This window comes from Diabrotica undecimpunctata, chromosome 1 (assembly GCF_040954645.1).
Source record: "Diabrotica undecimpunctata isolate CICGRU chromosome 1, icDiaUnde3, whole genome shotgun sequence".
Lineage (NCBI taxonomy): Eukaryota > Metazoa > Arthropoda > Insecta > Coleoptera > Chrysomelidae > Diabrotica > Diabrotica undecimpunctata.
Genome location: NC_092803.1, coordinates 37,037,575 through 37,054,922, shown reverse-complemented (window position 1 = coordinate 37,054,922; position 17,348 = coordinate 37,037,575). Strand labels below are relative to the sequence as shown.

General features: G+C 34.2%; 1 protein-coding gene across 2 annotated transcripts in view; it reads right to left on the bottom strand.

The window, feature by feature from the left end:
- Positions 1–912: 912 nt before the first annotated feature.
- LOC140448109 (uncharacterized) overlaps positions 913–17,348 on the bottom strand; it is a 134,994-nt gene continuing 118,558 nt past the window's right edge. For both annotated transcript variants that reach the window (XM_072541182.1, XM_072541190.1), the window contains exons 3-7: positions 12,438–12,781; positions 10,140–10,295; positions 9,893–10,052; positions 8,405–8,691; positions 913–4,729 (exon numbers count right to left, since the gene is read on the bottom strand). In XM_072541182.1, the coding sequence (XP_072397283.1) occupies positions 4,597–4,729; positions 8,405–8,691; positions 9,893–10,052; positions 10,140–10,295; positions 12,438–12,781 (1,080 nt within the window). In that variant the 3' untranslated portion in view covers positions 913–4,596. The remainder of the gene's footprint in view (positions 4,730–8,404; positions 8,692–9,892; positions 10,053–10,139; positions 10,296–12,437; positions 12,782–17,348) is intronic.

The following is a 17,348-nucleotide window of genomic DNA, read 5'->3' as shown; positions in this document are numbered from 1 at the left end:
CGAGAGTGAAGACGGCGTTTTATATGTTTTCGACAATGTATCTGTCCAAATATTCCAAAGCTGAGCGAACGGACCAATGACATACAGGCTATATAGACCTAATATATAAACTCATCAATTCTGTAAAAACTTTCACATAACATGAATACCTTTGTTTATGTTTATTGTTATGATACTAAGTTGACAAGCCAATTTTTTTTTTATTTTTGAGGATCACTTACTTAATATTTTAGTAAAATACCATTTAGCCTCTTTTTATGGTCGCGAAAGTTCAAAAAGCCAAACATCACTTCTCAGGTAAGTCATTTTTGAAATGCATATTGTTTAATAAACATTATGTGTTATAGTCGGCGAAGGCGTTCAGTTTATTTAATAAATCTATTATATACATTACACTGAATACTTCACTACACAATTTCAATTAAATGTTTTGTTTTTTGTTATCATAATCATTTAAACATAAATTTTCTAACTAGTTTTTTTTCATGGGTTTTCTTTTGACGGAGGGAAATAAACGAGCACTCCAGTATTGTAGTATACCATCCCGGTCCAACCCGGTCTTTACGATACTCGATTATATATCAAGTATAGAAGGCTGCGGGTTCTATTTATTATACGTCATTGGAACGGACTATATAAGGATTTCAGCCTACATTCCTTGAAGGGTAATTAGATCCTTCTACCAATCTTAAAAAACATGTTTGTCGTGATATTAATGTTTGAGTAATGGAAAGTGACTGTCTACAGCACGCATACATAATAATGCTTCCTTATTATAAGTCGAAGTTGAGTATTATATGCTTTTTCTAGGTCGATAAAAACCATGTGCACTTATCCAACAGCTATAATTTATTCCGCTAATAGTTCCAATAAGGACAGATAGATAAATGTATTAAAAATCAAAAGTAAAACTCAGGAATAAAAATAATTTATATTACATTCAAATTTATGTATATTATTTACCAAAATATATAGATAGTAACACTCTGTTCTCTAAAATTGTAAAAATACACTGGTACAAAAATACTAAGGAATTACACTCTTTAAACTATTTACAAAAATATTGATTTTATAGTTTAAAACACCACAAACATGTATCAAAATAAAAAGGTAACAAAATCAATTATATATTTATACATATTAGGGGAAGTCTAGGCGCGGGCGCGGTACCAATTGATGCCAAAATGGTTATGACACGTTCAATGCTGAAATGATAATCACCCATTACGGGGAATCACTGAGTTGCAAGGTACTGGAAGCGGTGGGAGAGGAAGACCTTGTGAGAAACAACAAGTGAGAAATGTAATTAGTAAAGCCGACCTGGTATAGGAATAAAGGTAAACATAATGATGAAACAGTACAGAAAACTTTCAGAGTGGTGAATTGGATGCAGAAACATCGATGCAAACAAAATTTTGATAGCAAATAGCCTACCACAACGACCCTCTAAAAGGTGATATAAAATCTGAACATGACGCTGGTTTTTATTATGTTGATGCAGTAATATTTTCTTCTTTCATTACTTTATTATCACGATTTCTACTTCTACAAGGAGAAAACTTCTGGATAGCTGCAGCATTTGATAGTGTTATTTAAAACACCAGCTCTACTTCATATTACTACCCTGATTACAAACTTTGAGAGTAAACGGCATGAAATAATCGAAATTATTCAAAGTTGATGTATTCTGAGGAATTTTACTAAGCAGATTCAATAAATAATGGAAGCCGATAGAGATTTCTTGTGGAAACTGAGTAAATAATAAAATTACAACAAAGCGTAAGAAAAAATCTACTGGGGATTTTACTAATAATTTTTCTTCGACTCGCCAAGTCGACGCTATGCGAAAATGAAAACAGTTTGGGCAATTATTAAATGGCATATAATGGATTTAGTAAGAATACAAAAAAACTATAACTATTATCTGGATGTTAGTCAAAATATGTTACTTTAAATTCTGTGGCACGTGTGAGTCATTTTATCTAGACTAGAGAATGTTTATCTTCATGTCCATATGAGCAAGACAAATTACCTACTAACACTTTAGTTGACTTCGTTCTCTTCCACAGTTTGTAATTATGAAACGAAAATTGTGTTTCCTTTATTGCTGTAAACGCAGAATTGACATTAGAAATTTGAGATTAACAAAAAAGAGATTTAAATGTTTATCACAAAAAAATTAATATAGTAAAACACAGCATTCCGCAGATACATTACGTACTGCTAAAATTATTCCTACAGAAACAGACATTGCTAAGGTACGTGCCCTCCAAGTACAAAGACCTGGCAGGACCCTGGGCTACCTATCTCACGACATACGCCCATAGTGAAACCTCTGCCCCTACGAGTCCGACACCAAAGTGAAGGTGCCACGTAGCGTGTGCAAGTCACACCACGTGGGGGTTTCACCCTCCCCGTAGTACCTGTGTTGCGAGTACCTCACCTACCCGTTATTCCCACACCACGGGCGGATAGGCTCGGCAGGCGGAAGAATTTCCACCTCGCACGTAGACAGGTCGCCGCCGAGGATCTCTCCTCTACCACTCTTGGATCTCCCGGTGGGTACGTGCCGGGGCACCCACACCACGCCTGATACAAGGTCAGGAGAGGTATGTACGGGCCCAGCTCGTTCAACATCACCAGGCTCTTTTGGAATGGGAGTAGAGTGGTCCCACGAGAGTCTCGTCTCGGATACTAGGAATGTAGACCGGTGACCGTGTCGCCGGAGCGACCGTGTGCGTTTCTACCAACCTGACACCTCAAGCGACGGCTCTCCACCTCCCTATTCCTACCCATTAGTCGCCTCTTACGACAGGCAGGGCTTTCTGACCCCGGCCGTATTCTTATCTCCGCGAGCCGGACGGAGTACAGAAACAGACAGAAACAAACACTCAATATAACGAGGCTGTCAATTTAATCTACAGGAGTGTCAAAATTTCCAAGGATTGTTTAATTTCTACTTTAGCGATACTACTTAAGAAACAAAATACCAAATATTGTAGCGAAGAGCACATTCGCTCTGTTCAGTAAAGTTTCACCATTAGTAAAAGAAATTTAATTATGACTCACCATAGAAATGCATATCACCAAAGAGACATATCCAAAATGGTAAATACATGCTCATCAACAGTTCAGCACGTTACTGAACGTTACCGAAATGAAAATAGAATTGAAAATAAATCAAGGTTAGCTCCAAATGAGATTTTTACCGAACGTGAGGAAAGATGGATTGTCAGAGAAATAGCAAATAATCCTACATAAAGCGCCACAACATTGCGAGATTAGGTGAAAAGACAGTTTGGAAAACAATGTAACCCCAAAACAATTAGACGGATCTTACGAAAGAATAATCTACATGGTCTAACCGCTAGAAATAAACCTTTTATTAGCCAAAGAAATAGGCGTATTACATTGGTATTTGCTATCGAGCATATTAACAAACATTTGAACTTTTGGAATTCAGCAATATTTGCTGATGAAACCAAAATAAACGTATTTGGGTCCAATGGAAAAATAATATAAAAATATGAAAGCTAGTAAAGCACGGTGGAGGTGTAGTGATGATGTGGGGGTGTATGTCATCTGCAGGAGTAGGTAACATGCATTTTATTAAAGGGAATATGAACCAATACATGTACTTCGATATACTAACGAAGCATCTCGCTGCTAGTGCTCAAAAATTAGGTATTAATAACAATTACCGGTTTTATTAGGACAACGATCCAAAACACTCGTCATATCGGGTTAGTACTTAGTTGCTTTATAATTGCCGAAATGTCATTAAAACACCAGCCCAGTCACCAAATTTTAATGTTATTGAAAATTTGTGGTTGACATTAAAAAATAAAGTAAATAGTGCCTCAATATCAAATAGAAATACATTGAAAGTAAAAAATACTGAAGCTTGGGACAGAATTTCTCAGAGTACACTGGAAAAATGGTCGAATCAATACCTAGACGACTGCAGGCAGTATTGATAATGAAGGAGGACCTAAAAAAATATTAGCAATCATTTTTCAATGCGTAGAGTTTGTTTTCTTAATCAAATTTCTTGTTTTAAAGTTTGCATCATTTTATAAATAAAATGTGACGTTACGTTGTTTCAGTTACTGCTTTCGCACTCATACTTATTTGAAATAGAAAATTATATACAAATTTTACCCTGTGTGTTAGTACTGATTTGCTAGCCTTGCTTATTTACTGAATACTTTCCACACGAAATATAATCCGCTACAAAGAAAGAATAAATCACAATAAGAATATTTAAAAAACTGTGAAGAAAAACCAACGTGTATGTCGTGTGGCTCGTCAAAGAGAATATCACAATTCGGTAATAACTCATATGGACATATAGGTGCTACTGTCACTGAGGTAGGTGTTAATTTACAATCCTACAAACCTTTTTACATTTGGCTTTAAACTTTCAATATTTAACTCAATCATAACTTCAAATTATTTTAATCTTAAATTCTACTAAATGAAATATCATCAAGACTCATGTATCTGGTCACAATATACGAATTAAATATTAAAAGCTGCCCGATCAGTCTTATGTTACAAATACATTCTTTGTACAAATTTTACAAATAAACTATGCTAATGCGATGCGAGATCTTTTCGTCTCCACCATGGAATACCTGGTTCTTCAATAGTCGGAGAATTCCTTTCCGTAGGGCGGAGAGGTAAAGGCCGATTTTCGATGGAGTGGACTTGTGGCAATCGGGAGCTCCTAAAATGTAATTAACTATTAATTACTTTTTCGAACAAAATACAAGATTTATATACAGGGTGATTGATTAGTGTGATAAAGCTCAGTAGATCCGATATTATTATTATTATTATTATTATATTACAAATAAGGGCAGAGGAGCGAGCTCCTATTATGCCCAAAAATCAAAAATAAAAAAAAACATCCTTATAAAACTAATACCAATTATAAAGTAAAGTAAACATAAACAATTAAGTATATCATACAAAAGTTGAATGGTGAGACAATAAATAAATAAATAAATAATGCTGTCAAAGAAAAAAAATCCTATAAATAAAATAAACCACTATCAAGTTTATTTTTAAAGATGTTAATACTAGTTGCCGATATGGTGTCTTGATCCAAATTGTTCCAAATATTAAAGATTCTATTTGGCAAGAAGTTCACCCTGGACCTTGCAGTAGTTTGTTCTTTTTTCAATTTGTATCGATGGCCTCTTAATCTTTCGTCTTGATTCAAAGTGAATATGGTGCTTAGGTTCCCAAAGTTATGTTTTAAAATACGGAAGGACATAATTAGATCACCTCGAAGACGTCGCTGCTCGAATGTCGTAAGATGAGCCATGGATAATCTATCTTCATAGTTAGGTCTTACACGACCGTATGCCAGTCTTGTAGCTTTACGCTGAACATTTTCAAGTAAGATCTTATCGCGAATGAGATCTGGATTCCACACTGGTCCGGCAAACTCAAGAATAGGTCTAACGTATATTGAGTAAAGTTTACTAACAGAAGTTAGAGATATACGTGTAAAACATTTACGGATCAAAAACAGTTTCGAGTTTGCACGTTTACACACCGACACTATGTGATCAGACCAATTTAAGTCACTATTAATTATCACTCCGAGATCATTGTGGGAGGTTACCGAGTTTAAGGGATGTCCATTAATAAAGTACGGTAGTGATGGGTTATTTTTGCCGATATGTAAAACAACGCATTTTTCAATGTTAAGCGGAAGTAACCATTCTGAGGACCATTTGAATATTGCGTCAAGATCTTGTTGAAGAACATGTTGGTTAATAGTTGGATTCACATATAATTTCGTGTCATCAGCGTAAATGGAAACCTTACTGGATACGATGAGCGGAAGATCACTAGTGTAGACACAAAATAGTAGCGGTCCAAGTACTGATCCTTGTGGGACTCCACTCTTGACTGGCTTATCTAGTAAGTGGTCTTCCCCAACACGAACCCTGAAGTATCTATCGGATAGAAAATCTTCAATCCAAATGTTCAACTTTCCGCGGATACCATAGTGATCCAATTTAGCTAGTAATCGACGTTTTGAAACACGGTCAAAAGCTTTGGAGAAGTCTAAGTAGACTACATCGACAGGATTCCGATTGTTTAAAGATAATGACCAATCATTTACACAATGAAGTAAGTTTGTGATCGTTGAACGACCTTTGATAAAGCCATGCTGTTGGTGAGGGATGATATTTTCTTGAAGAAGAAACTCAGACATAGCTTCTGAAATAATCGATTCCATGACCTTGCCGACAATAGGAACCAGGCTGATTGGACGATAGTTATTGCAATTAAGTTTATTTCCTTTCTTGAATATAGGAGTAACCGAAGCCAATTTCCAGGACGAGGGGAGAGAACCTTGATTAAAAGAAGCATTCATTATAAGAGATATAGGGATGGCTACAGATTCTGCACATTGTTTGAGGAAAAAAGAGGTGAGTCCGTCTAATCCAGGTGATGAATTATTTCGTAGTTTCCTTAAATGATGTTTAACTTCATCCGGTGTGAAAGATATATTGTCAAGAGTTTTAGACAAACGTGGGCACATTATTTGAGGAATGGTATCGTTAGGTTCATTTGTGAAAACCTGAGAAAAGAATAACGATAAACATTCCGAAGATTCGTTATTCGAAGAACATAAAGACCCGTCAGCTTTTTGAAGTAACGGTATGGAGACTTTAGAAGATAAAGATGTACGAATGTACCGATAAACTTTTTTACTATTACCACTAGCAATGATAGATTCTTCAAATTCTGTTCTTAACTTTAGCAAAGATTGTTTGACTCGGTTATATATAATAATAATCGATATAATATCTCGATAATAACTCGATATAATAATAGATAGCAATAAAAGTTAATAACTAAAATTGTAGGCAACTTTGAATTTCACATAACAAAATTAGTTAGCATATGTTTTTTAAGTGGAATCCCCCGTAAATTTTACTTTATTTTCATCATGTTATACAGGGTATTTACAAAGCTATAATCAATTATGTATGAAAATAGTAACAAGTTCAGCTCCCTGAATAATCTAGACATAAATAATACATAAGTAATACATCTAGACATAAATGGGTGAATAGACGTAAACATTAAATAAAAAGTGAAGTATGGTGGTGATATTTTTCAATAGTGACATAAAATAAAGAGTATTCTATTTAAAATTACTGAGAAAAAAATGTACTTGCGTTTTGACTTACCCTGTATTCGATATAAAGAAAATTAGCAATATCAACCATTTTTGAAAATTTTGACAATCAATAAAGCAATATGGCAGCAATAGATCATTGTTATTGTTCATTGCTTCATTTTAATTCAGCGAGTTAAACTTGTTACGATTTTCATAGAAAATTGGTTCAACTATGTAAATAACATGTATAAAATAATAAAGCTTTATATTGTTGTCATAGGGAAGTAAAGAACATTTCGAATATAAAATAAAATACAGTTTATTGCGTATATATATATATATATATATATATATATATATATATATATATATATATATATATATAAATATATAAACAACACAGTTTATTAGGGCTGCAGTCAGAAAGTTTGGCCGGGATGTTACAGAAACACTCTTTTAACTTTTGGTCTAGCTTTCGGAATTGATTTTATTCCATCTTCAAGACACTGTAAGTAGAAGAATGTGTAAATATTTACAATATATCACAAATTGTCAGTGCAAGTTACTAGTCGTCGAGATTATTTATATTATGACACTCAACATTAATAACACACATATAAAATATAACATATAAAATAATGAATAAAATACATTTTAAAATTTAGTTATTGATAGTAAAAATTTCGTATTATGTAAAAGTAAATCTTTATTTTATTTTTGATATTTTATCAGTAAATAACAATAAATGTTACTCAGTTTATCTATGTCAGACTTTTTATTTATACAAGACGTATTGGATTTTATGAAACACATTTCCAAGAGCAATTTCCTTAGTAGCAATTTAGTGGCTTAAAAATTCAATTAGATTGTAAGGTTATAGTTACAAACTAATTTACTGCGGGGAGGTCAACGACGTGAGATGAGTACAGTACAGTATTGTTGTGGACATTTATTACTTTTTCAACAAAGACAGAGGACAAGACCATATGTATACACATTGATAAGCAGAAATAACGAAAAGGTTGCATAAAGAAATGGGAAATAAAATGATTGATAAAAAAAAAACACGCAAAAAAAGTGATAACACGCAAATCTAAAAATATTTTTAAGATATCACTGCTACAGCTTCTATTTCAATTATATAAAAAACTTAAAGCACAAGTGCTCAAGAACTCCAGAGAATATTTTATTCTCGGAGGACTATACTCTTATTATAATAAAAATACCTAGGACTCCCTATTCGCATTAACTTACCTGCTAAGTGAAACATTCCATCCCGCAACTGGTTGGTGTAAAGGATTACTCCTCAAATGCAAATTTTCCATGGGAATAGGAGCTCTTTTTGCCATTTGTATAGCTCTTTTTCTCTTTCTAGCCGTGTTTCTAGCATCGTACTGAATGCCCAGCAACAATCCACAAACAAGACTAAGAAGAATTCCTATGTACATGAGAACCTGTAAATTACGAGCAGCAGATTTCCTCAGCACCATACCGGCTATATACAATGATACTCCTATCAAGATGCCCATGGTAAAAATTAACTAAAAACAAATTTATGATAAAAATGCTAAATACTTCAGTTAAAAAATAAATATGCCAATGTATTGTAAATTTCTTTTGTATACCATATTTCGGTTGTATAATATCATTATAAAACACGTTTCGAAAACTAGTTAAACAAAAGAGCAGGAAAAACGAGGCGCAGGTGGATAAATGTTCAAAAAAAAAAAAAAGAAATGAATAGTTCTAGCGAACCAAGAATAAATGAATCAACTATTTTTCTTCAGTTTTTTTTTGCTTTCTGTTAAAAATGTTAAAACATAACTGATTTAGTTATCGTTGAACTCAAGAGAGCTGGCGGTGGTCACCAAAACTTGTTTACGTCCTGCATTAAATATTCATTATAGAGAAACAGACAGGCTTAAAAGCAGGAGGGTCATGTACTAGCCAAATACTTAATCTTACCCAGTACATCGAGGATGGATATCAGAAGGGATTAATAAGACTATCCGTATTCATTGATCTAACAGCCGCATATGACACGGTTAACCATCGAATACTCTTGAACAAAGGAGAGCTCTGGTGAAGCTTTTTCCGTCTTATCAAGCCTAGGTGACGTGGCACGCCGAAGTATCTCCAGTATTATTATTATTATCCAGATTTAAGCCCTACGGCTGTCACAACCTCTAAGGAAAAAATTCACGAATCTCAGATACCTACGTTATCAAAAGAATTTGTTGACTATATTATTATTTAAATCTTTAATCTTTCTCAATTCTACAATTATTATATACATATCATATTACAGACAAGATAAAACAAAAATATAAAACCCTATTAATGTTGTTTGAGCTGCAGACCGAAGCACAAGAAGAAAATATTGATCTGGTTATGAAAAAGATTTTATAACAAACTTTAACTGATGAAAATTTACCATCACAATGCACTCGATGATGTTTTGGATCGGTTATTAAAAGGCTGAGAGCACAAAGATTATGAACCTGCTACCGCTGACCAAGGGTAAATTGTTTTGTCTTTTGATAAGAAAAATTATTATTATATTCAGATAATGTATACGTCTATATTGAGTAAGTATCCGTTTTTATTTTATGTTTATGTTTTTGGTCTGTTTTTTAGTCCATTTATTGTATCTCTTATTTCCATATACCTTTATGTAGAAAAAAAACGTTTGTTTTAAGGCGGAACCTCTCATAGAAATAGTATTAGCGTCTTGATACTTACTTGTAGGAAAAAATAACAAACGTTCTCAAAAGTTTGGCACCTTCCACCACAGCCGTGAACTATTGCACTCGTAACACCTGAACTCATAGAACTCTGCGGTCTGTCAGATGACCTAGTAGGTATCCCCCTAGGCAAATTATTTACAGGTATACTATCACATCTAAAACAGAAACAAATTCAGTTAGTAGAATATTCCTTTAGTAATTTAATACGATATATATTTAAATCAATGATAAATTAAACGTACGGAGTCGGTATTTCTTGATATAGTTGATCCCAGTTGGGCTCTGGATTAGGATACACTTTTCGCAAATCTTTCAGATTTAGAGTTTGATTGGGCCGTCTATCAGGCGATGGTTTTGGTCTTTTAAAACTTCTATCCGATGCCGTAGTTCTTGAGTACCTAAAACACAATGCGTTATATATTTTTGAAACATTTCCACCGATATAACATAATACCATCTTAACCTATGCGCTCTCATGTTGGTATCAATTGGTGTCACCCCTAGACTTTCCCTAATATACTCCTTCTTAATTTGAAATACAAAAATATACCAGTATTCTAAAATCAATTAAGTAAAAAGTTATGAAAGATGAAAAGAGAGTACGATGGAAGTAAACAACTTCCAAAAGCCTAGCAAAGGAGACTTAATTATTAAAGTAAGAGCAGGAAAAAGTAACACGATCAGGCTTAAAAAGGTAATTGCAGGCTGAAACAGGTGATAGTAAACTTACTCATAACTCACAGTTATGAGTAAACCTAAAACAAGAATACTAGCAAAAGGAGGACCCTTCAAAAGAACTATTATGTACGGAAAAATGAAGAGAAAAAATTGCTGTGGATAAATATCGGCGATTATAGAATCTACGTGTTATTTCTTCCAAAATAAAACTATAGAAGAATTTGAAGTCTACCTTCAAGATCTGGACCAAGACATAAAGCACACCAAAAATAAACTAATAATAGCAGGACATTCTAACTCGAAGTCGTACAAACGGTAACTCAAAAAAAGAAGGCAAAAAGGGTACTTGCCGAGTAGTTAACCAAAAAATAAACCAATCATTAATAATAAAGGACTCAAATTAACATTTGCGAGAAATGAATAAGTATCTATAATAGACTTGTCGTTTTGACTCAGAAAAATGAGCAGATGAAGTAGATGAGTGAACAGTCTTCGACGATGAGTTGCCTAAGTCTCCATAGCTATACTTGAATTTAAGCTCGGTAAAGAGAAAAACGACATGAAGAGAGAAATTATAAAAGGAAACTAGAAAAAGCGGCACCAAAAGATATTTTGTCGACTCCGGCTAGATGCTCAGTCAGGAGTTAATATGCACACAAAACAATTCATTGCTGCACTAAAAGAAGCCTGCGATATTTCCATGCAAAAAAAAAGAAAACAAATACACAAAAAGGAAATCTGCTAGTGGACAAATGAGATAGCTCTGACGGGAAATACCTGCAATTAAAAGAGAACAGATAACTAGAGATAGAAAACAAGGAATGTTGTTTAATGACTTCGCATAAGAAAAAAATGGATCTAAAGTCTACCCAAAAGAATACAAGGAATCTGCTCGAATTAAAAGCAAGGCAAATGAATGGAACAAGATTTTCCAGACAGTGGAAGAAGATGTATGGGGAAAAGCCTATAAAATTGTGATAGGGAAAATTAAGCTTGCGTCTCTGAGTTTTCCCGAGGAAATCAGAAAAGAAGCAATAAAGGTGTTATTTTTAAAGCAAGGACTACATGGATACACGAGTTTTAAGAAGCTGCTAATGTAACAGAAATTACCACAGAAGAGTAGCTAAATATCTGCTGAAGTTACAAAAATTATAGCTGAGAAGTTCCCAAGAGAAATCACTATAAACAAGATGTGTCTCTAAGCACTATGAAAGACAAAACCTTATACCAGAGGTAATGAAAATTCTAGTTGTAAATTGGATAAACTGATAAATCTCTGAGTTAAGGCTAAAAATACAGCGGATATTCGAGGAAGATCATCAGTGCAGTCTGCAACAACTGTAGATGAAATGTCAGGAAGAAATAAGCATAGACCACGGCCGATAAATTCCGAAAACAATGTACCATTGCAAAAACGACCGCAAACGTCTATATTCCTTGAATTGAATTATAATATAAATTTTTTACAGTAAAAATAATTGTCGCAAACATAATGCAACTATATCATTTTAAGAACAAAGTAAAATGAGAGGTATAAAGAAAATCAAGTGTTTTTACAAATCTTACTGTAAAGACTCCAGACCTGGAATTAGCTGTAAGATGTTAATGGCCGAATTAACATCATTTAAATTAGTAGTGCAAAAATCTGCATTGATGCTTGTCAACCTTCTACACGACGATGATTCTGGAGAAAATGTGTTCTTCCAGTGTCCAGCTCTACCGACATAAAACCATGTGTCTGTACAGGCACATACAGAAATATTCACTAGGTTAACAAAAAAATCTAAATTTAAAAATCAAAGGAATGTATACTTGAAGGTTAAGAAGGAAATTTTGTGGATATAGCAACAAATTCTACTTACCTTTTGTTAGACTCGTCATCAAACTCAAAATATGGCAATCTGGTGGAACCACTGTCATCTGAGAACGTGACGTCGGTATTCCTGGACTCTCGTAACGGGCTATGCTGAAACCCATTCTTTTCGTAGTAGTAATCATAGCCTTGGGTGTCAGTTGTATCATCACTAAATCCGATATCTATCGTTGTCGTTTGGGGTGACTTTCGGTAACTATTGCGTATACTGTTCCGCCATTGTTTTTGGCATTGGTTGGTGTGGTTGTTGTAGTGATTTGAATGATGATGATGAGCGTGATGATGTGTTGATGTTTGAGGGTGAGAATTTGGCGGTATTGCAGATGTTGTAGCCTAAAAAAGTGCTGATGTTAGTAAATTAGTATAAACGTAGCTTAGATTCTTATAGGGAACAAATTAGCAATCGTGAAAAATATATCGTTTTCCTATTATGTCTCTGCGCAGTTATTAATATTCTTCTTCGCTTTAAGCAGGATTTTACTATGATTTGTCCATGATTTATCAGTTGCAGAAACCGAAGGGTCTGGTCTGTCTCCCTGTCATTAGATAACTGAAGAAATGCCGAGCTATATAATAGTAGATCTTTTGTTAATAAATCGACACAAATTACGACGTACGCTGAGTAAAAAATTCAGTGTGGTGAACTAAACAAATTCATATACAGGTTCAGTTATGCCTGTTGATGATCGATTCCACAATGGGGAAAACCAATCGCAGAATACTGCTAGGCAACAGGTAGTGCTTAAGCAAAAAAAAAACTAGACACCCTTCCTACCAGTACTGATTTATGAACTATTTCCAAAAGAGAGGTAATTCATCTACTTATTTTCGAACAAAAGAAATAATAAATGACAGAGAGGTAATATCGTTCATATTGAGAAATACACTGAATTGATTTATTTATTTATGTAACTATTTTAAAAATACAAATATTGTTTGTAGCAAGTCAAAAATATATAGTACATAAAAATAGGAATATAAAACTTAACTTTAAAACATCACAAACACGAACACAAATTAACCCACATACTACTACTGTCCTTTTAAAATACAATCGATCTATTTCCTCTTAAATTGATAACTTAAACTTACCGTTGATAGATGGCGCCTGTGGGGTTTACTGTCAAACATATCGATCAAGATATTTCATCACAATGTAAATGATAATATAACAGATTGCGATTCAGGAGACGAGGATGTCACAACGATAGACCATTTACCAGGAAGCCAGCTGAGAAATGACGTGGAGGTTATTTTCGACAATCAAGATCAGAGTGCAGAAGACGACGACGACGACGTACCTCTTGCCACACTACGCAAAGAAGAAACAAAACCTTCGAAAAACTAGGAACTGCACAATGGCTTATAGGTGATCTGTACCAGCATCCTAAAGATGTTTACTGGAGACCAGAAATTGCACCTAAACAAAATCACACGCCATTACAGCTCTTCAGGCTATTTTTTGACGACAATCTATTCAATATGATAACAACATAAACAAATACATACATACGTGGCACAAAAAAACTGGACTAGTGGTTTTACAGATAATGAAATTAGGTGTTTTGTTTGTGTGCTTATTTGAGTGACTACGTTGTTACCAAAAAGATATATGTATTGGGAAAATCGTGATGATAATCAGAACGAAAACGACGCTGGAGCTCTATCGAGAGATAGATTTTCCCATATAATGAAAATTCTTCATGTGTATGATAATAATAGTTTGCATACATAACAGACATAGCAGACAAGTTTGCTAAAATACAGCTATTATATGATGCATTGAATAAAAATTTTTTAAATCACGATCCTTTCGAACAAGAACATAACCTATATAAAGCTAGGGTACCATATTTTGGAAGGCACCCTACGAAACAAACCCATTCGTGGGGGTTGTAAGCTTTGGATGGATACTCTCCGTCTAGTTTATATTCTATAGTTTACACCGTATCAAGACAACTCAGTGCAAATAAACGCCTCATACAAAAACTTTCGTCGGCTGTTTTGTGTTATGCAGATGTGCTTCAATCACGCTGGCCAAAAACGAGATTCCACCTTTTTTTTTGATAACTTCTCATCCATGCATCTACTAAATGAGTTAAAAACTAGAGGTGTTTTAGCATATCTCATTTTGTGTATCTTCTTTTTCTAAAAAAGTTGTCCGTTGACGTCAAATCAAATCTATATTCTTTGTATTCTATCGTACATCCAACGAATAAAGACACATATATGCATCTATATTCGTTGGTAGAATCATAATATAAACAAAAAAAATCGGTTGCCTGTAAAGTCGGTTTTACGGGCGAAGATTTTACGTGACAACGTCTTTTTCTCGGTAGAATATTTATTGATATGAATATTATTAAATTGAACAATAGGAACAAGGAATTGACTGAAAATAAGAATTGCACAAATTTTAACTATAGAAATATATTTTGTTTACTAAAACATTGTACATGTAAACTTAAACTTAACTAATTTCTATTTGAGTGATTTTGTTGAGGATAGGACGATGATAGGAGAAATAGCATCGCACCAGCGGACCGATCATGTTTGAGTGGGAGAGAGACGCAAGGCATTCGCCGGTCCGGCGGGCCTCTCTCTCGTTCGGTGACTCATCGTAACAGACGTGAGCGGGCGTTACACTTTTTCATGAGTGACTCCGAGCCACAACCTAATTTAAGACGTTGTCACGTCAAAAAATTACCTGATTCTATGTTTGACCAGCAAGAGAGAAAGACGTGTTTTAGGCACTCATTGATCGTGCTAGTTAAATAGTAATTATTGAAGTAAATTTAAAAGTAATTAAGTATAAAACTAAGTGAAACTGATTTGTATACTGAATATTGGAATCTTGAGTAGATAAAATATACTAATTATTCATGTTTCTGTCAGTGGAGGAGTAGCAATTTACGTGGATGAAAAATTCATGAGCACACAGTTACCAGTGACTTCAAATAATATTGAATTAATAACTATCGCAATAAATATATCTCAAAAGATTTATATATGCCAAACAATATCCCAAGAAGATTTAACAGCTATTTTTGAACAAATTCCTTCACCTAGAATTATCGTTGGAGATCTTAACTGCCACAATCCGATGTGGGGTTCCATAAAACTCAACTCGAAAGGACGAATTATAGAAGATATTATAACATCCCAAAATGTAAATCTACTTAACGACGGAAGACCAACCAGATTCAACATACAAAATGGCACATCATCGGCAGTTGATATTTCTCTGTGTGACCCAGTTCTGTCCACTACGTTAATATGGGACGTTCTACCTTACTTATATGGCAGTTACCACTACCCCATTATAATTTCTTTAACGCATCAGAAAACCACAAATATCGAATCGCCTATCTAAAAGTGGAATATTAAAAATGCTGATTGGACTAACTTTATCAAACAGATCGAACATGACATTAACCAAATCAACTTCACATCATCAAACGACATTGACAAAGTTTTTAGGTACATTTTTACAAACCATCACAGCAGCCGCAGAGACGTATGTAAAAAACAAAAATTTTAAAGAAACATAAACCTCTTCCGTGGGTGACACCTGAATGCAGCCAAGCTACAAGAATGTGTCGTCTCCGGTGTAATTAATAAACGTATGAAAAACTGATTGCAACTTGGTGCAAGTTTCCATGTTTATTAATCTGTCCAACTATTGCGCAATATGGTGTTATATTGCGTAGTTGGCCGGTACGCTCTTATTGTGGCATTATCTTGAGGAGACAATGCCATTATGGTTTTATTAGGTGGTGGAAATAAAACACATTCTTTCTAAGAAGAAAAAAACTCAGCTTCAGAGTCTTAGAAAGAAACAGAGCCCTTCGAGCAAAGTGCTCTAGGGAGCTACCCTACACGGGTAAAACCATGAGTTAGACACTACTATCACAACTGCCTTGAGATCCGAAAATGTCCCATATTTAAAGATAAATTAACTTTTATATGAAACCTTTTCATTTCTCAACCAATTAAATTTAATTATACGTTCCAGAAGGAAGGGCGATGAACATCGAAGTGCGTGATTGGTGGCACTTGATGACAAATGTATCAATAGACTAAAGCATCATAAAACAGACAAAAACATAACTAACTACAAAAAACGAAGAGCTGAGGCAAGATACATTCTAAAAAAGAATAGAAAAGAATCCTGAAAAAATTCATCTTATCTCTAAATACCTCTTCAAGCATAAGTAAGGAAAATCTCTGACAAAAGCCAACCATATAAGACTCCCTTTCTAACAAAAAATAACCAAATAGTTAGTGATGGAAAATAAATCGTAGATATGTTCGACGGACATTATTACGTCTAGTATATTGGGATTCGACGGACATGAGATTCACAACCTTAACGTTCCTTTTTCCTTCATAGAACTTGCTGAAGCCTTAAACTATTCCAAAGATTCAAACCCGGGACCAGACGGTACCCCCTTAGCATTTCTACTATATCTACAAGACAATGGAAAAAATTTATTACTTGACCTTTATAATTTTATCTGGAGTAACCAGGTTTTCCCATTAACTTGGTCCGAAGCAATAATATTACCACTTCTTAAGCCTGAGAAATCCCGGACATCACCTGAGTCATATCGACCAATATCTTTAACCAATATTCTATGTAAAGTGTTAGAGAAATGGTAAATAAAAGGCTGAGATGGTATTTAGAACAACAAAAACTCCTAATTCCACAACAAAAACTCTACATCTATTCAAAATCATTTACAACAAACAATCAATCACTTAGAATCATGGTCTAGGACTATCGGATTACAATTTTCACCGACAAAAACTAAATGTATTTTATTTACACGAAAACATAACACTCTAACTCCACATCTAAAGCTATATAATCAAACCCTCAGTTTCACAAATAATATCA